This window comes from Molossus molossus, unplaced genomic scaffold, assembly GCF_014108415.1.
Source record: "Molossus molossus isolate mMolMol1 unplaced genomic scaffold, mMolMol1.p scaffold_m16_p_5, whole genome shotgun sequence".
Taxonomy (NCBI): domain Eukaryota; kingdom Metazoa; phylum Chordata; class Mammalia; order Chiroptera; family Molossidae; genus Molossus; species Molossus molossus.
The window spans coordinates 29,418,232-29,434,019 of NW_023425388.1; the positions used below are offsets into that span (position 1 = coordinate 29,418,232).

The window sequence follows — 15,788 nt, forward strand, 5'->3', positions numbered from 1 at the left end:
TAGAAGTGTTCTAAGTGGGAATATACATAAGCATCCATTCTGGGTAGGGTTTTTCAAAAATTCCAATGAGATACTTTTTTATAGAACATCAATACATTTGTAGAAAGGATAGAATATGATGTCTAATCCTGCTTTTAGATACTAGTTACTAAGTATTTATCACTATAGTCATTATTTTTATAAAATATGTATTATCTAATTAAAAGCAAAGACTAAAGATAAACATTCAAATGATATATGCTATTTTAAATGTTCTCTAAAAGTACACACTGGGTGAAAAATGTTTCCTTACCACATTTAGGAGGGAATTCACTCCAAATTATATAAGGGTTATGGGAACAGCAGGTCTCTAGCAAATGGTTATTTGGCAACCAAACAAATGTGACATTAGATTATGGGGCTGGAATAAATCCATGTATCTTCTCTGACTTTAAATATAAAGAAGTTATATAAAAAGATAACTCCAAAATATGATATGTTAGTATAACTTGAATGAAGCAAGTAGAACTAGAGAAGTTATTTTTATTAATACTTACATAAAGAATCAATATGTATACCTGGAGTTTTTAGTTTCAACCTGTCTTAACTTAAGTTTTTCAGAACAGACCACCACCAAATGTCCAAAGTGAATGTCAAGTGGATAACTTACTTACCTACAATCTTCAAGGACTGCATTTTATTAGGTTGCAGGCAATTTTCAAGTTCAAGTAGGAATGACAGAAGCACAAACCAGCAAGATTGTGCTTCTCAAATGGAATAACACATATTAAAATGTGTTTAATAACACATATTAAAATATAGTAGTTCAGGGATCTTAAAAGCAATCTAATATATTTATCATCCAATCCATTCTTTGGATTATGCTGTTACAAACTCATCCTTATACTGGATCCAAATATATATCCCTCTTACTCCTACTCCTACCTTTTTATCTTAGCCATAACATTTAGAATAAAAGAACTGTCGTCCCAGAACTTGATTTTGTTTATTGCTGTATTCCAAGAGCTTAAAATTCTGCACATGAGAGACATTCAATAAATATTTTAAAATGAATAATAGCTACCATTTATTGTAGGCTTACTACATGTCAAGAGGCATGCTAAGAAATTTTTACAATTTTAATCCTTACAATAAACATGAGGTTTATTATCACCACTTTCAACATAAGGAAACTGAGATTTACAGAGACTCAGTAACCTGTCCAAGATCACAGAGCTATACATGCAGAACCAGAAGTCAAACCCAGGTCTGATTCCAAAGCCCCCATTCTTAACCTCCACTTTTGCCCTCTTCCTATGTAACAGACTTTTCGAACAAGTACACTTAAAATGACCAGATACTTCACCAAAAGACTTGTTTTTAAAAAAGCAGATCTCCATGTAATGTCTAAATATGCCTGACATGTCAGGCACTCAGTAAATATCTGTTAAATGAATAAATATGAAATAGGAACAAATATTCCAAGTGTTTTATTCTACAGAAGTATCTGTAGAATTTGTAAATGAAGACAATACATAAAAGTTTCTTAGTAGCTATAATAATTTCTGTTGGTTTTTGAAGTCATTTTTTACTCAGTCCTTGATAATTATGCTAAAAGAGATGGGAAACTATGGGTTTCATTTAAATGAGCTAGAGGTCAAGAGAGACATGATCAGATTCACATTGGGACAAGATCAGTATGACTACGGTGTGAAGAATGGGTAGGAAGAGCAGATGCAGAGAGATCAGTGATAATGTTATACTGAGAAAAACTTGGATCAGCTTATACAAGAGTACTGGTAGTAAAGTGAGTGAGAGTCAGAGGTATATGGGAGGGAAAGTAGTTAGTAATTTGGGGTGCGGGGGGTGAAGCCTAAGAAAAATGTCTAATGTAACTCCTAGATTTCCAGCTTTGCATACATAGACTGAAAAGATAATATAAATTATTGGAAGAGGACCAAGTTTCTGAGGGAAAAAATATAAATTTGAACTCAAACATATGAGGCATCCAATGGAAATGTTGAGTAGACAGTTGGATAGCCAGATGCTAGAAGCAAATATAGACAGGTCAGAGGGCTAGATGAGAGATGCATATTTGGGAATTTTAAGTGTATAATAGTAATCAGAATCCTGGGACAATACTCCTGGATCTTTATCAGGTAGACACAAAGGTCTACCAGCACTTGACCAACCCACTGGTTTATAGTTAATGTAAAAGCCAGAAGTACAGGAAAGGGAGATGTCAGGTAAACAGGAGGAATGAAAGAGCACCCAGCGTTCATTCCTTCCCCATTAAATCCTCTTTGCCCTTCTTGTTTTCCCTCTCCCTGAGATCTTACATCTTAAGGTAGGGTCATTTGCTGAAAATTGGAGGTGAGGGAGAGGGGAGGGACAGGGAGCAGGATACAGAAATGATAGGGAAGACTTGAATTTACAGCAGAAAATAAGCATAGTCACAAGACATAATCCAAAGGATCAGATTTTATAAGACAGGAAAATAAAAATGAAGGAAGCAAAAAGGACACCAACTCCATTCGCATCCAGATCCTAAGAAATGTGGAGTCAGAAATAACTGACTCCATTTGAGGATAGGTAGAAGAAGCAGTGTCCTCTGGGAAGATACATTTCATTTAGGTCAAGGAGGTACAAGAAATTTTCAGAGGGCATCATATATATTATATATAGCATATAATATGTTATTTATAAATATTAAAGGTTATCAATAGAAGCCATCTGAGGCAAATATCCTCATCTTCCTGTTAGGACACTGACACATTGCTATGAATCTACCCTTAATGTTTACAGAGGAGCACTGCAAAATGATTAACGGCAATGCATAGAGAATAAGAGCATGAATATTAAGACCTACTATGTATATGTAATATAAAATGTTTCTGTCTTTAAAAAAAATTTTTTTTTTTTTATCCTCATCCGAGGACACCTTTCCATTTTTTGTTCAGATAGAGTGGGAGGAAGAGGAAGAGAGAGAGAGAGAAACATTGACGTGAAAGAGACACATCAAGTGGCTGCCACCCGCACAACCCAACCAGGGCCGGGGACAAACTGCAACCGAAGTACATGCCCTTAGCGGGAACCGAACCCGGGTCTCTCTGGACCGCAGGCCGACGTTCTAACCGCTGAGCCAAACTGGCCAGGGCTGTTTCTGTCTTTAAATAAGTGTATAATTATAATTTGAAAGGGAGAAGATGATGTAAAAATCTGCAAATATAAAAAGATAAACATCAATCCAATTTAAAAAATTTAAGAAGCGGCTCCAGACAGTTTATAACTCAGTGGTTATAATCTTGGCCCTCGGACTGAAGGGTCGCTGGTTTGATTCCTGGTCAGGGGCATGTGTGTGGGTTGTAGGTTCGATCCCCAGCCTTGGTGGGGGTTGTGTGGGAGGCAACTAATTGATGTGTCCCTCTCACATCGAGGCTTCTCTCTCTCTCTCTCTCTCTCTCCCCCTCCCTCCCTTCCATTCTATCTAAAAATCAATGGAAAGAAAAATATCCTCCAGTGAGGATTAACAACAACACACATATATAATTTGTTGGTACCACTACAGTATATGTAGTGGTACCAACAGTACATATCTAATTGCTTGATGGTACTAAGATAATTCAGGTCCTCTTAGATATTAAAAGATTAAGTTCAAATCCTAGATCTGCCACCAAGTTGAGTAAGCCTCAGTTTCATCATTTGTAAAATGCTGTGATAACCAATAAGATAAAATATGGAAAGTGTTTAACACAATTCCTGACATATCATAAGTACTCAATAAATAGAGCTTCACTATTTATTTTTACTGTCTTGTCATTTTATTTTATTTTTTAATTAAATCCCTTAATTTAATTAAATAAGATAATACCTCATTGTAATAATGATTTGCATTTCCCTAATAACTAGTGATGTTTGTTTGTTTGTTTTAATCCTCACCCAAAGACATTTTTGTATTTTATCTTCAGACAGAGCAGGAGGGAGAGAGGGGGGAAGAGAGAGAGAGAAACATCCATGTGAGAGAGACACATCCAGTGGTTGCCACCCACACAACCCCAACCAGGGCCGGGGACAAACTGCAACCAAGGTACATCCTCTTAGTGGCAACCGAACCCAAGATTCTCCGGTCTGCAGGCTGATGCTCCAACTGTGAGCCAAACCGGCCAGGGCAAACCGGCGACCTCTTGATGCATGAGTCGACGTTCAACCACTGAGGCACACTGGCCTGGCTCATTAGTTTACTTTTGCTTTTGTTTCCCCTTGCCTTGGGGGTCAAGGTCACACCTCAGACCAACCAATATCCATGAGCTTAGTGCCTGTGTTTCTTCTTTGTATTTTATTGTTTCACGTCTTATATTCAAGTCTTTAATCTATTTTGAGTTCATTTTTGTGTATTGTATAAGATAGTAGTCTAGTTTCATTCAAATTCCTAGTATTAATGATAATAAAATAGAATTCCTAACTAGATTGTAAGCTTTTTGAGCTAAAGATCTTTAAAAGTTTTCTTTACATATTGTATAGTGTTCAGAGTGTCAAACACTTACCAACATAAATATTTTCTTTAAAATATTGGTTGAAAAAAGACTTTAAACATTATTCTTCCCTATTTCTCATGTAAGTCATAGCTTGGTAATGGTATACACAATTTTTATTAGTTATTTAATATAGAAGTTAAAACATATTATTCATATTGTCTCTTTCTAAACTAGTTACTCTAAAATTTATGAATTAAGAATAAATTAAAGAGGGCAATGACTTACTCATGTTGTGGAACCAAAAACATTTTTCATGATCCTTTGTACAGTTAAACAATGACAACAAAGTTGTTCAAATAAAAGAACAGAATGACTGAATTGTATGAATAGTATATAGATTAGTGCCTACATTAAATAAAGACACTATAGTATGTCAATGACAAAATTCACTATCTACTATTCTTGTTACTTCTAGTCAAGGGAAAGGTAGAGATAGGATATCTATAAAAGTTCCAATCAAGGGGCCTGTAATTGAAATATTTATGGGTTATACTTGAGCCCAGAGAGAAACAAAGATGATGAAAGACATTTCTAACCTAGAAAAGTAGGCATGCCATTTTTATAACAGTAAGGTCAAGATGTATATATATAAGCACTACAACCCTGTTCACTGAGACACGTACCTAAGAATGAGTGGTGGAACCTAATATGTCACAGGGAAGAAGCAGCATGCCACTCTGTCTTAGAACTCAATCTGTCCCAAAGCCTAATTGTGGGAGGAAGGTTACTACCGCTCACTCCTTACTACAAACCCTTTCATCTTTCTTCCTTAACATCACAAATCTCTCGGCTCTTCTGTCTGTCTGACTGCTTTATCCCAATCTTCCAGTGGATTTCTCTTCTTTCACTCATCCTCTAAATGTTGTTGATGTCTTCTCACTTCACACATTCCCCAGTCTATTCCATCCATTCTTTTGGCTTCAATTACCATCTACTTCCTTATGACTCTAAAATCTACAACTCTAGTTCAGACCTTTCCCATGAGCTCCTGGTCCTTTTAATCAACTATTATCATATATTTCTTCACAAATATTTCAAATTCAATATGCCTAAATCTGAACTTCTGTCTTTTCCCTTTCTGCTAAAATTACTATTTTCACCTATTCGGTTACTAAAATCAGAAATTTGGAAAACATTCTAGACTCTCTTTTCTTCTTCACACCCCAACTTCTAATCAATCACAAGTTCAGAGAAGGCATAAATCTTTAATGACAAACTACTCACAAATATAAACATGAATAAATTCTTTTGTGGTGTTAGGAAACTATTAAATACAGTGAAAAATGTAATGTACTAAAGTGGTAGGTAAAAAAATGAGACTAATCTAGTTTTGGAATTGATAAAAACTATTTTTATTACCTTTCCCAGTTGTAGAGATCAATATTGATCTGGATCGCTTGGTAAACAAGGCCAGCCTGAAGAAGTACTATTTCAGCCTCCTGTATGTTCCCACTAAACATTAATATGTGGGCCATTTTTGATTCTTTAGATGGAAGATCTTTTATAGAATTGATGTACTGAACCTTATCAATCTAATAAAAGAAAAAATATTTGAAGTACATAGTGACAAATATCACAAATTATAGCAAAACACACACACACACACACCTATACACATTAGTAAATATTACTTACTTCACCAATTGCTGCGTAGGCTATTTCTGCAGTAGTCATATCTCGATTAGCGACTGCCATAGCAGCTAGGCAAGCCCACATGGTTTGTTCCTAAAATGAAATATGAGCATACTTAACTATATGGCTGAAGTTTTAAAATAAACAGTGATAAAGTAAAATTATATTTTAATTAAAAATAAAAAAGTGTCCTGGCTGGTTTGGAGTGTCGGCCCTTGGACCAAAGAGTCACGAGTTCGATTCTGATCAAGGGCATGTACCTTGGTTGTGGTTTGGGCCCTAGCTCTGGTTGGGTTCATGTGGGAAGCAACCAATCGATGTGTCTCTCTCACATCAGTGTTTCTCTCTTTCTTCCCCTCCCTCCCATTTTGAGAATAAATAGAAAAATATCATCAGGTAAGGATTTAAATAAATAAATGAATAAAAATAAAAAATTACTGCGCATGGCACTGAAAGAATGAATAATTCAATAAATTAATGATGTAGAAATTTCACTGTGACTACTTTTTGTTAAAATGTATAAATAACACATACAGAACAAGTATGTGAATGAAATTTTTTAAATTTTCTAAGTATCAAAGATTTATTTTTGAAATCACAATATACTTTTAAGATAGCTTAAGGTTTAAACCCTTCAGTCTTTTTGATGAGATGTCAAAGAATACATACAGGGAACTTCAGGAATAGTAAGGTTCTTGGATAATGCTATTAGAGCAGATTGCCACCAACATCCCATTGTAAGAAAAAACACCGAAAAGTCATTCCACAAGAGTGTATTCTAAGGAACATTAACTGGTGTTCAACAAAACTGTTCTGTGGTCAAACACATTTAGAAAATCCTAGATTCAACCAAGCTGGGAAATGCTGACCTAAAGCAGATGTTTAACCTTAGCTGCACAAATCATCTGAGGAACTTAAAAGCTATGCCCAGGCCTCTCCCCAGATTTAAGAAATTAAAATATCTGTGGGGGTAGAAGTTGGGAACCTGACTTTTAAAGAAGTTCCACAGGCCCGGCTGGTGTGGCTAGTGAACTGGGACTGAAAGGTCCAGGTTCCACTTGTGGATGGGGAACATGCCCATTTAAATTATAGCTTCTTCGGAGAATAAATCACAAAGCATTTATCCCCCTGTGTCACTCATATCTTCACTTATAAAAAGAGACATGATCCCAATTTCCCTTAACTATTATCATTTCTCATCTTGCACAAACGTATCGTGTAAATCAATACACAGTATATACACAATTATGGATCTAAAATGTAAGTACCTTAACAAAGCGACAAAGTCTTACAGCATCTTCCCATTTTGAACTGCTTACATATTCATGGAGAATAGCAGGATACGGTGATATGCTGATGTGAACCAGTGAGCCATCAGCTCTTCTTATAGTTACCTGATTTCCAACAAAACTCACAATATGGGGATTTTTACTAAATTCACTGTAGGGGGAAAAAAAGGCAAAGTGCAATTTATATTCTGAGTAAATTTTTCATATATATTCAATTTGGGGAGTTGACCCCTGACATATTAATGAAGTATCCAACTTCCAAAATGCACCTCCAAAAAAGTTAATTCCATGGAGAATGAATATATTCAAATAAATATTTGAATCTAACTTTTTATATACAGTTAGAGAAAAAACATATTATTTCGTGTGGCAAAACTATTACATATGTGAGAGCTATTCCTAAAAGCACTTCAAATGACATTTTTCCCCTCAGTCCTAAGGTAAATCACACAAATGATTAAATCACTTAGCTTGAGCTTTTAAAATATTAAAGTGTAAACCATTAAAAATCAAGCTGATTTCAAGATTATTTCCTCACCATAAAAAGAGGTGAACTTTAAGAGACTAACATCTCTTCATTAGTTTAAAAACTTTTTAAATGATGCCTGTCTGGTTTTGCCATAAATATTAAAGGTAAACTCAAAATAAATTTACAAGTTAAGCTAAGGTTTAGAGTTGAAAAGCCTTTGTATTCCTATTCTGTCAAGAGTAAGAGATCCCCTTACTATTTCTTAGAGAATTTAGAATTATAAATGTATTTGATTTTCTGAAGCATATAACATTTTAAAAACTTTACAGTAATTTTATATTTTTTAATCTTTAATATTAATTTCAAAATTTAATTCTAGATTGAATTCCATTTTAGAACACATACATTCCTGAAAGTCTTAAAGTCAGTGATAATCCAGGACAGAGTACAGGTTGTCACAAGGTTGTATATCACTAAAAAATCTTAAGAGTGTCTATATTAAAATCACTACACCAGCCTGGACAGTGTGGCTCAGTGGGTTGAGCGTTGTCCCATGGACTAAGAGGTCTCCGTTAGATTCCCAGTCAGGGCACATGCCCTGGTTGTGGGCTTGATCCCCAGTAGGGAGTGTGCAGGAGGCAGCCTTTCTCTCACATCAATGTTTCTATCTCTCCCTAAAAAAATAAATAAAAACATATTTTTTTAAAAATCACTAAACCACATAGAAAAAAAAACTACCTGAGATACCATTAAACAACATTACGCTTGAAAATTATATTCATTTAAGAAACGAGCAAATAAACCTAATAGTATTATACAACACTTTCAACTTGGTTCCATCACTTAAGTCTCACTGAGCTAGCCTTAGCTGAACAAATTATTTTATTGAGTACAGTGAAAGATATTTGCAGCATTAAAATTAGAGGCAAAGACATGACTCTGTTAGTTCTATTTACCATAATAAATAATTCTATGCAGTAAAATGTTACCTGGCATCCCTTTCATATAATGTTTTAGGCAAAATGTCTCTGTCCACATAAACTGTATTGGGGTAATACCACACTGTAAATCGGGTATCTTGAAGTCCACAAAGGATATTGCATGTATCACTCCACGCCAAAGTATGCACCATTGTTCCTTATTTTAAAAAGAATGTTAATGTACTATTAGTTCTACCATATAATAAGTGTTAAAAATATATCTTTAAAATCAGCTAACATACAAGATCCCATCTAATTTCTGGTAGGTGGGACTCTATTTTCTGATTGTACAATGGTAAAAACCTATACAAAAATTCACATTAGAATTGATGGAAATATTTGAATATCCTATCCAGAACCATTATATTTTAATTTGCAAGTCCTTCTTCAATGCCAACTGTGGCAGTTAAAGACTTGCTATTAAAATGGAGTTAAGTAGCTAATAAATGTTATGAGATCAAAGCATTCATAGATTTATTCAAGCAAGTAAGCTATTTATTATAATATATGACAGATAGTTGATCTAAGAAAATTGAAATTAAAATTCTAAATGTATTATAATTATTTTACCGAGTTTGATAATTTGTTCTTCTTTCCCAAATCGTTTCACTGAGGTGATATAGAGATCTCTATTTTTATCAATAAAAGCAATTTTCCTATCATTGGTAAGTCCTTTCTGATCCAGAGCAATTTCCAAAATTTCACTCTAAAATTAAAGAAAAAAATACTGGATTAGTTTTAGTGCTTAACCATCAGATCACTTTAATTATTTAACAAACATTTGTTTACTTAAAGATCAATTAAATATCACTCTCCTATTTATAGTGATAAACTGTCCCTGTTAAATAATATTAAACTGCTAATACTTCAAAAGCTATGGTAACATGTACTTTTTTTTGGCCAGGGAAAGATGCTCCTTAAAACACTAAAATAATGTATATATTGAACCTCTGTAAGCTGAAAAATACTTCTATCTTAGCAGTCAGGGAAAAAAGTTGAGTCAAGTCTGGGTATTACATGAGAGGTCTACTTTGATCAGCTCCTCACACCAAAATTTACTCTAAGTAAATTGCCTGTATTTTAAAGATTTGTAAGAGTTGGTTTTTAGAGCCTTAAATTTTATAGATTTTTTTTTATATTCATTTCGTGTGAAAAAGGAAACAATCTTCTGATGTAGGTACTATTATACTTATATTGCAGATGAGAAGACTGAAATCTGTGGCCATTAAGTGATTTTGCTCAGAAAAAGCTGGTTACAGCATATCTAGAATTTCCAACCCAGACTTCTGACTGCACAATCAGTGATCTGTCGACAATAGCAAAGTATTTCTGGAACATTGCATTAATCTATTACATTATTATACTAACTAGTGAAATGAATTTCTTCATAATTTGAAAATGATTCCTTATGGGTTTGTTTCAATTCAATTCAAGAGGTATTTGCTGCTTACAACGTCTAAAGACTTGCTAGGATCTGTGAACAGCAAGAATCATTATCACACCAAGTAATTGTGTCTACGTATCCTATCATGACATCTTTAAAAAACAAAACTAAACACACATTTAACCCTTATCCAAGTTGATGGACCAGGATAAGCCATATACCAGTTCATAACACATTTTTTAAAATCTCCTCTTTGGAAATACCACCAATTATATCTTAAGGAAGAAAAGAATTTTGTACCATGTATGTTAAGGTATGCATGAAATATTTTCAAAATGGAAACGGTTCATAGAAACTGATCTTTACAATAAAGAATGACTTGTTGCCCTGGCCGGTTTGGCTCAGCAGTTGGAGTGTCCAGAGAGTCCAAAGTTCAGTTCCCGCTAGGGCATGTACCTCAGTGGCAGATTGTCCCCGCCCCGGTTGGGGTCATGTGGGTGGCAACCAATGTGTCTTTCTCACATTGATGTTCCTCCCCGCCCCCCATCCCTCCCACTCTATCTGAAGATACATGCAAAAATGTCCTCGGGTGAGGATTAAAAAAAAAGAATTACTTGTCATCCCCATCAAGTACCTAGTATACGGAGTGGGGCAAAAGTATTTATGGTTGTAAATATGTGAAATACAATTTATTCGTGTACAGCTGTCCCTCGCCACTTCGAGTCAACTTCCATGGCTTCACTGTATCGTGGTTTTTTCAAATACCCTACTAGAGTGCAGCCGCAAAAGTCCAAGCGCGAAGTGGCGAGGGATGGCTGTGCCTAAATAAAGTATCCTACTTCGCAGAAATTCATTTATCACGTAGAGTCTGGAACTGATTAACTGCAATAAATGAGGGCCAACTGTATTATTATTTATTAATTATTGTATTATTTTCCATATGAGCAACTGTAAACCTACTTGTGCCTCACCCTGTATTTTTTAAACATTGTTGAACAGATATGATTCTCCTCTCTAAGAAATTCAAAATCAAAGACTGACAATAGTAATGCCTTTGTACATAGTGGGATGAGCAGTGTTTCCTCCTCTTCCTCCTCCTCCTCTCTTCATTCAGCAGGGCATCCCCGTTTCCCTCTTGCCCTGTCCTACTATGTCCACTTTTGTTCCGTTCCTCCTGAGTCACTCTTTGCAGCAGGACAAGAAAGCAGCTTCTTGTTCCCTTGAACCTTCTGTCTTGCCCTATGCTAATATTCATTTAATAAGACAGACTTGAGTTCTCATTTTGGCTCTGTTATTTATTTGGGTAGATCTTGAGTTTTAGTTTCTTCATATACTATGAAATAAAAACATTGAGTGACTTTTCCCATAGAATGCCAAATTTTAAAATTCCTTTGTATTATATACAAGACAGAAAGATTAAAAAAAAATTTCCTGTATACTCTGGTTTCTCTTCAGATCGAATAAATCTTTTGCCTTTTACTAAAGATTTCCATGGAGAGGAACAGTTATGAGTTTATATTCAATTTTTTGAGGTCTCTTTTATACGAGGCTAAAAAAAAATTAATTAATTAAAAAAAAATGTCCCGTGCAACTGAGTGAAGTGTGAGATAAAGTCACCTCCATTCTTACAATAATAAAATTATAACTTTCTTACACTTAGGAAAAGTATTCTAGAAAAATAATTATCACACTAAAAGAAATATTTATTAAACCTTACTAAATGATTCTCTTTTCAACCTAATAAAAATAATAAGTGTATCTTGAAAAGCTGAGAAATTTACTCCCTTTTTATATGCTTAATCTTACTGAAAAGGAAATATTCTGCTTACATAGTCTTAATTTTAAATGATTATAATGAAGAGGTTGTGGGGAGACAGGCCTCTTATTTATTACTAGTGAGAACATAAATTGATACAATCTCTTTGCAAGATAATTTGACAATACCTATTAAAATTACAAATGCTCATATCCTTTGACCCTCCCCCATCATTTGAAGAATGTATCCCACAGATACACTAATACTTGTACAAGAAGATATTCTCAAGGTAAGTCATCTTGGCAATACTGGAACAGCAAAAGACTGAAAACAAATGTCCATCACGTGAGTACAGGTTAAAGAAATTTGAATACATCCATAAAATGTTATATGTATAGTGGGATGAGAAGAAGGTTTGGGGAAAGTACTTTATGTGATGATATGGAAAGTTCTCCAGAAATTGTGTTGTATTAGAAAAGCAAGGTGCAAAGTTGTATTTTACAGTTTTATATAAGAGGGAAAAAAGGACATATCAGTTTTGTTTGTATATGTACTAAAAATCTCAGGAAGGACATGTAGGAGATTAATAGAGTGGTTATTTATTTGGTAGAAAGAAACTATTGATGAGGAACGGGTGTACTAGGAAGACATTTTCACTATGCTTTTTTATGATTTGATTTCTGAACCATATGAATGTGTTATTCAAATTTAAAACAAATAATTACAAAAGGAAGAAAATATATGAAGTAACACCTCACTAGCAGCATTGAACAATATAGTTAAAAGCATCTTTAGACCTTAATATATCACTTATTAGAAAGATAACTCAATAAAATGTGCTCCTTTGTCTTAAGGCTAAAAATCAGAAACCAATAAACAATTCACAATTCATTGTCTTTCTGTACTTCTATATAGATGTTTTCAGTTTAACTACAGTCTTAAAACCTAAAGAAAATGTTGGCTAAGGGCAGGTCAATAGGAAAGCAGCAAGGTATTTTGAAATATACACATTTTAATTTACTGATAGGTATTAACAGTTTAATAAAAAAATAACATTTTATTGAAAAGCAAAAAAGAGCCTGGACAGTAGACATATAAGTCAGATACTTTTTATGCAATTTCTATATATAGCTATGTATTCCTCCTTAAAATGAAAACATTAATTTTAAAAAGGAAGTAAACAGTAGCTATTTACATTAGAAATAGCTAATGCCCATTACCTCATGACAAAGAAGCTTGCCATCACCTAATGGTTTACCAGTTGATGCCTCAAAGAGAAAGATTACTTGAAAAAAAACAAAAACAAAAGAACATTAGTTAATGTATTATATTAGAATTTTTATTGGTAAACTACAATAGAATCATCATAGTCCTCATGAGAAATTATTTAACTCGGTGGCCCACACAGTATCTATCAGCACAAAACAGCAGTGGTATCAAATTCCTATTTATTAATGAGATCATATTTCGTATGAAAACACTGGAACTGGATACTTCTTCCTAAAACACATTCCCTAATTAGAATTGTGTAATGGTATGGCTTTAATGCTGCATAGGATCAACAATGGCAAGTCTAAATCTGGATGTAATCACTAATTTTGAAAACTGATATAGACCAGTATACCATCACAATCATTATTTCACAAAGGGAAAATGTGTCAAGTGCCTATTGTAATACCAGGCAATGTGTCATGTACTGTTCAGTTCCTTGTGGTCAGTACACTACTATGGTCTAATTCATCTGGTGTTTGTCCTGGACTCCTGACAGAGAACATGGACCCTTGGGATCTTTGTTTGCTAAGAGGGGTACTCTTTGTGGGACAGATATTGCCTTTGTGCCCGTCTCTGATTCACCCAAGGTTTCAAACATAATAGTCGTATTGGTAGCTGTTCTTTTCTCTTGTAAAAAGACTGTTGGAGCCCTGGCCGGTTTGGATCAGCGGTTGGAGCACTGGCCTGCGGTCTGGAGAGACGCGGGTTCGGTTCCCGCTAGGGGCGCGTACCTCGGTTGCAGTTTGTCCCCAGCCCTGGTTGGATCGTGTGGGTGGCAACCACTCTATGTGTCCCTTTCACGTCGATGTTTCTCTCTCTCTCTCTCCCTCCTACTCTATCTGAACAAAATGTCAAAAACTGTCCTCGGGTGAGGATAAAAAAAAAAAAAAAAAAGACTGTTGGAGTGTTTTTGTGATTTTCTTTAAATAATTCCAGAATTACTTCGGCCAAAGATTCATCCCAAATGGAGTAATTTTATATAACTGAATATACACATAGGATTCCAGAAATGAAAAGACAAAAATGGCAACAAAAAAAATTGGACAGTTTATAAAGATCATAAAAATGCTAAAATATGTATAATGTGACAGTTAAATTTCAGAGGATCACACTTTTAGTATATTGCTTATTAGCTTTTAGTAAACCTTAGGATATTAAGTTTGAGGTCACTGGTTATATTCACAGAGGAAATCACATCGTAACAATAAGTCATGTTCTAAGACTGCCAATTATGCTAAGAAAGATGAAAAAGAAAAATATGTAACAGAATTTTTAATTAAGTATAGAAGTAGAGTTAGAAAATTTTGGCTTCCATTTTAAAAAATGCTTTGAGCTTAGCTAAACCCAGTTATTTTCATAGCCATACAAACTATTTTTTTAAACCTTCTATCTTTATGCTGACTGCTCATTTATAAAGAGCTGGAGGTATAAGGATGAACTCATCTATTTTTCCACAGCTGTAAGTGGCCCTGATCTGTGGGAAGTTGGACCCGTGTTTTAGTGATGATAACATGTAACAGAAACTGGCAGAATGGCAGAAAGAACAGCCAAGGAGCTGGGAGCTCAAAGAGGTGCTTCTAAACATAAGTAATTGCTCTCCTAACTTCCATGCCCCTCAGACCCAGACATTTGTTTCAAATTATCACCCACACTAATATCACACTGTATTGTGCAAGGTGGCTGGGGGAGAAGAAGGAAGTCAAAAGCCGTACCTCTCTACTAAATCCATCACCCAAAGGTGTATGTTCAAATCCATTTACCATGTATTTACTAAGCACCTATCATAACATAGAGTACTGTGCTTGGTTCAAGAATCCTGCCTATAAAGGAGCACCCAAATGAGGAAGGGTTGAACCACTGATTTTACTTGTGAATGGCCCCCTTGAAATGAAATTTTTAAAATTCCAGGTAGACTTAGGTACTTCAATTGTGTTTTCTATTATTAGCATATACCTCTATTTAGCCATTAATGAGTATTAGTTTCTTTAAAAGGGAACATAAGGGAAATATTTTCCTTCTCATTTTATATAAATTCTACAATAATTTTAGTCTTTTTGATTTTCTATTTACAGCAAAATGAAATCACATGATCATCTTATTCAACAATCAAAAGTTATGTAAATAAAACAATTTACTGGCATATAAGTCCATATTTCTGAAAAAGTTCATAATTCTAAATGAAAAGTTCTATGAATTATTAAAAGATTAAAGAATAATGAAATAGCCCTGGCCAGTGTGGCTCATTTGGTTGGATCCTCATCCCATATACCAAAAGGTTATGGGTTCAATCTCCAGTAGGGGCATGTGTGGGAGGCAACTGATAGATGTTTCTCTCTCTCTCTCTTTCTCAAATCAATAAAAAAAATCCTTGGGTTAGGATTAAAATAATAACAATAATAATAATAATAATGAAATATATTTCAGATATAAATTAGCTATAGAAAATTCAGAATAAGGTATATTCAGATGGAAACACATATTTATGAAAGCTT

At 34.4% G+C, this 15,788-nt stretch overlaps 1 protein-coding gene and 1 non-coding gene across 9 annotated transcripts in view; one reads left to right on the top strand and one right to left on the bottom strand.

Moving 5' to 3' along the window:
* The window catches only part of IFT80 (intraflagellar transport 80), a 124,747-nt gene that overhangs the window by 14,176 nt on the left and 94,783 nt on the right, over nt 1-15,788 (bottom strand). For 6 of the 8 annotated variants that reach the window (XM_036242778.1, XM_036242777.1, XM_036242784.1 and 3 more), the window contains 6 exons: nt 13,245-13,309; nt 9,455-9,590; nt 8,894-9,041; nt 7,415-7,586; nt 6,150-6,239; nt 5,874-6,046 (listed from right to left, as the gene is read on the bottom strand). In XM_036242778.1, coding sequence (XP_036098671.1) covers nt 5,874-6,046; nt 6,150-6,239; nt 7,415-7,586; nt 8,894-9,041; nt 9,455-9,590; nt 13,245-13,309 — 784 coding nt within the window. Of the gene's footprint in view, nt 1-684; nt 744-5,873; nt 6,047-6,149; nt 6,240-7,414; nt 7,587-8,893; nt 9,042-9,454; nt 9,591-13,244; nt 13,310-15,788 lie in introns of those variants that run through there. The other 2 variants (XM_036242780.1, XM_036242783.1) reach the window with 2 other exon arrangements.
* LOC118618060 lies at nt 11,704-11,819 on the top strand. Its single transcript, XR_004956982.1, has one exon. It is a non-coding gene; the product is annotated as a U5 spliceosomal RNA (small nuclear RNA).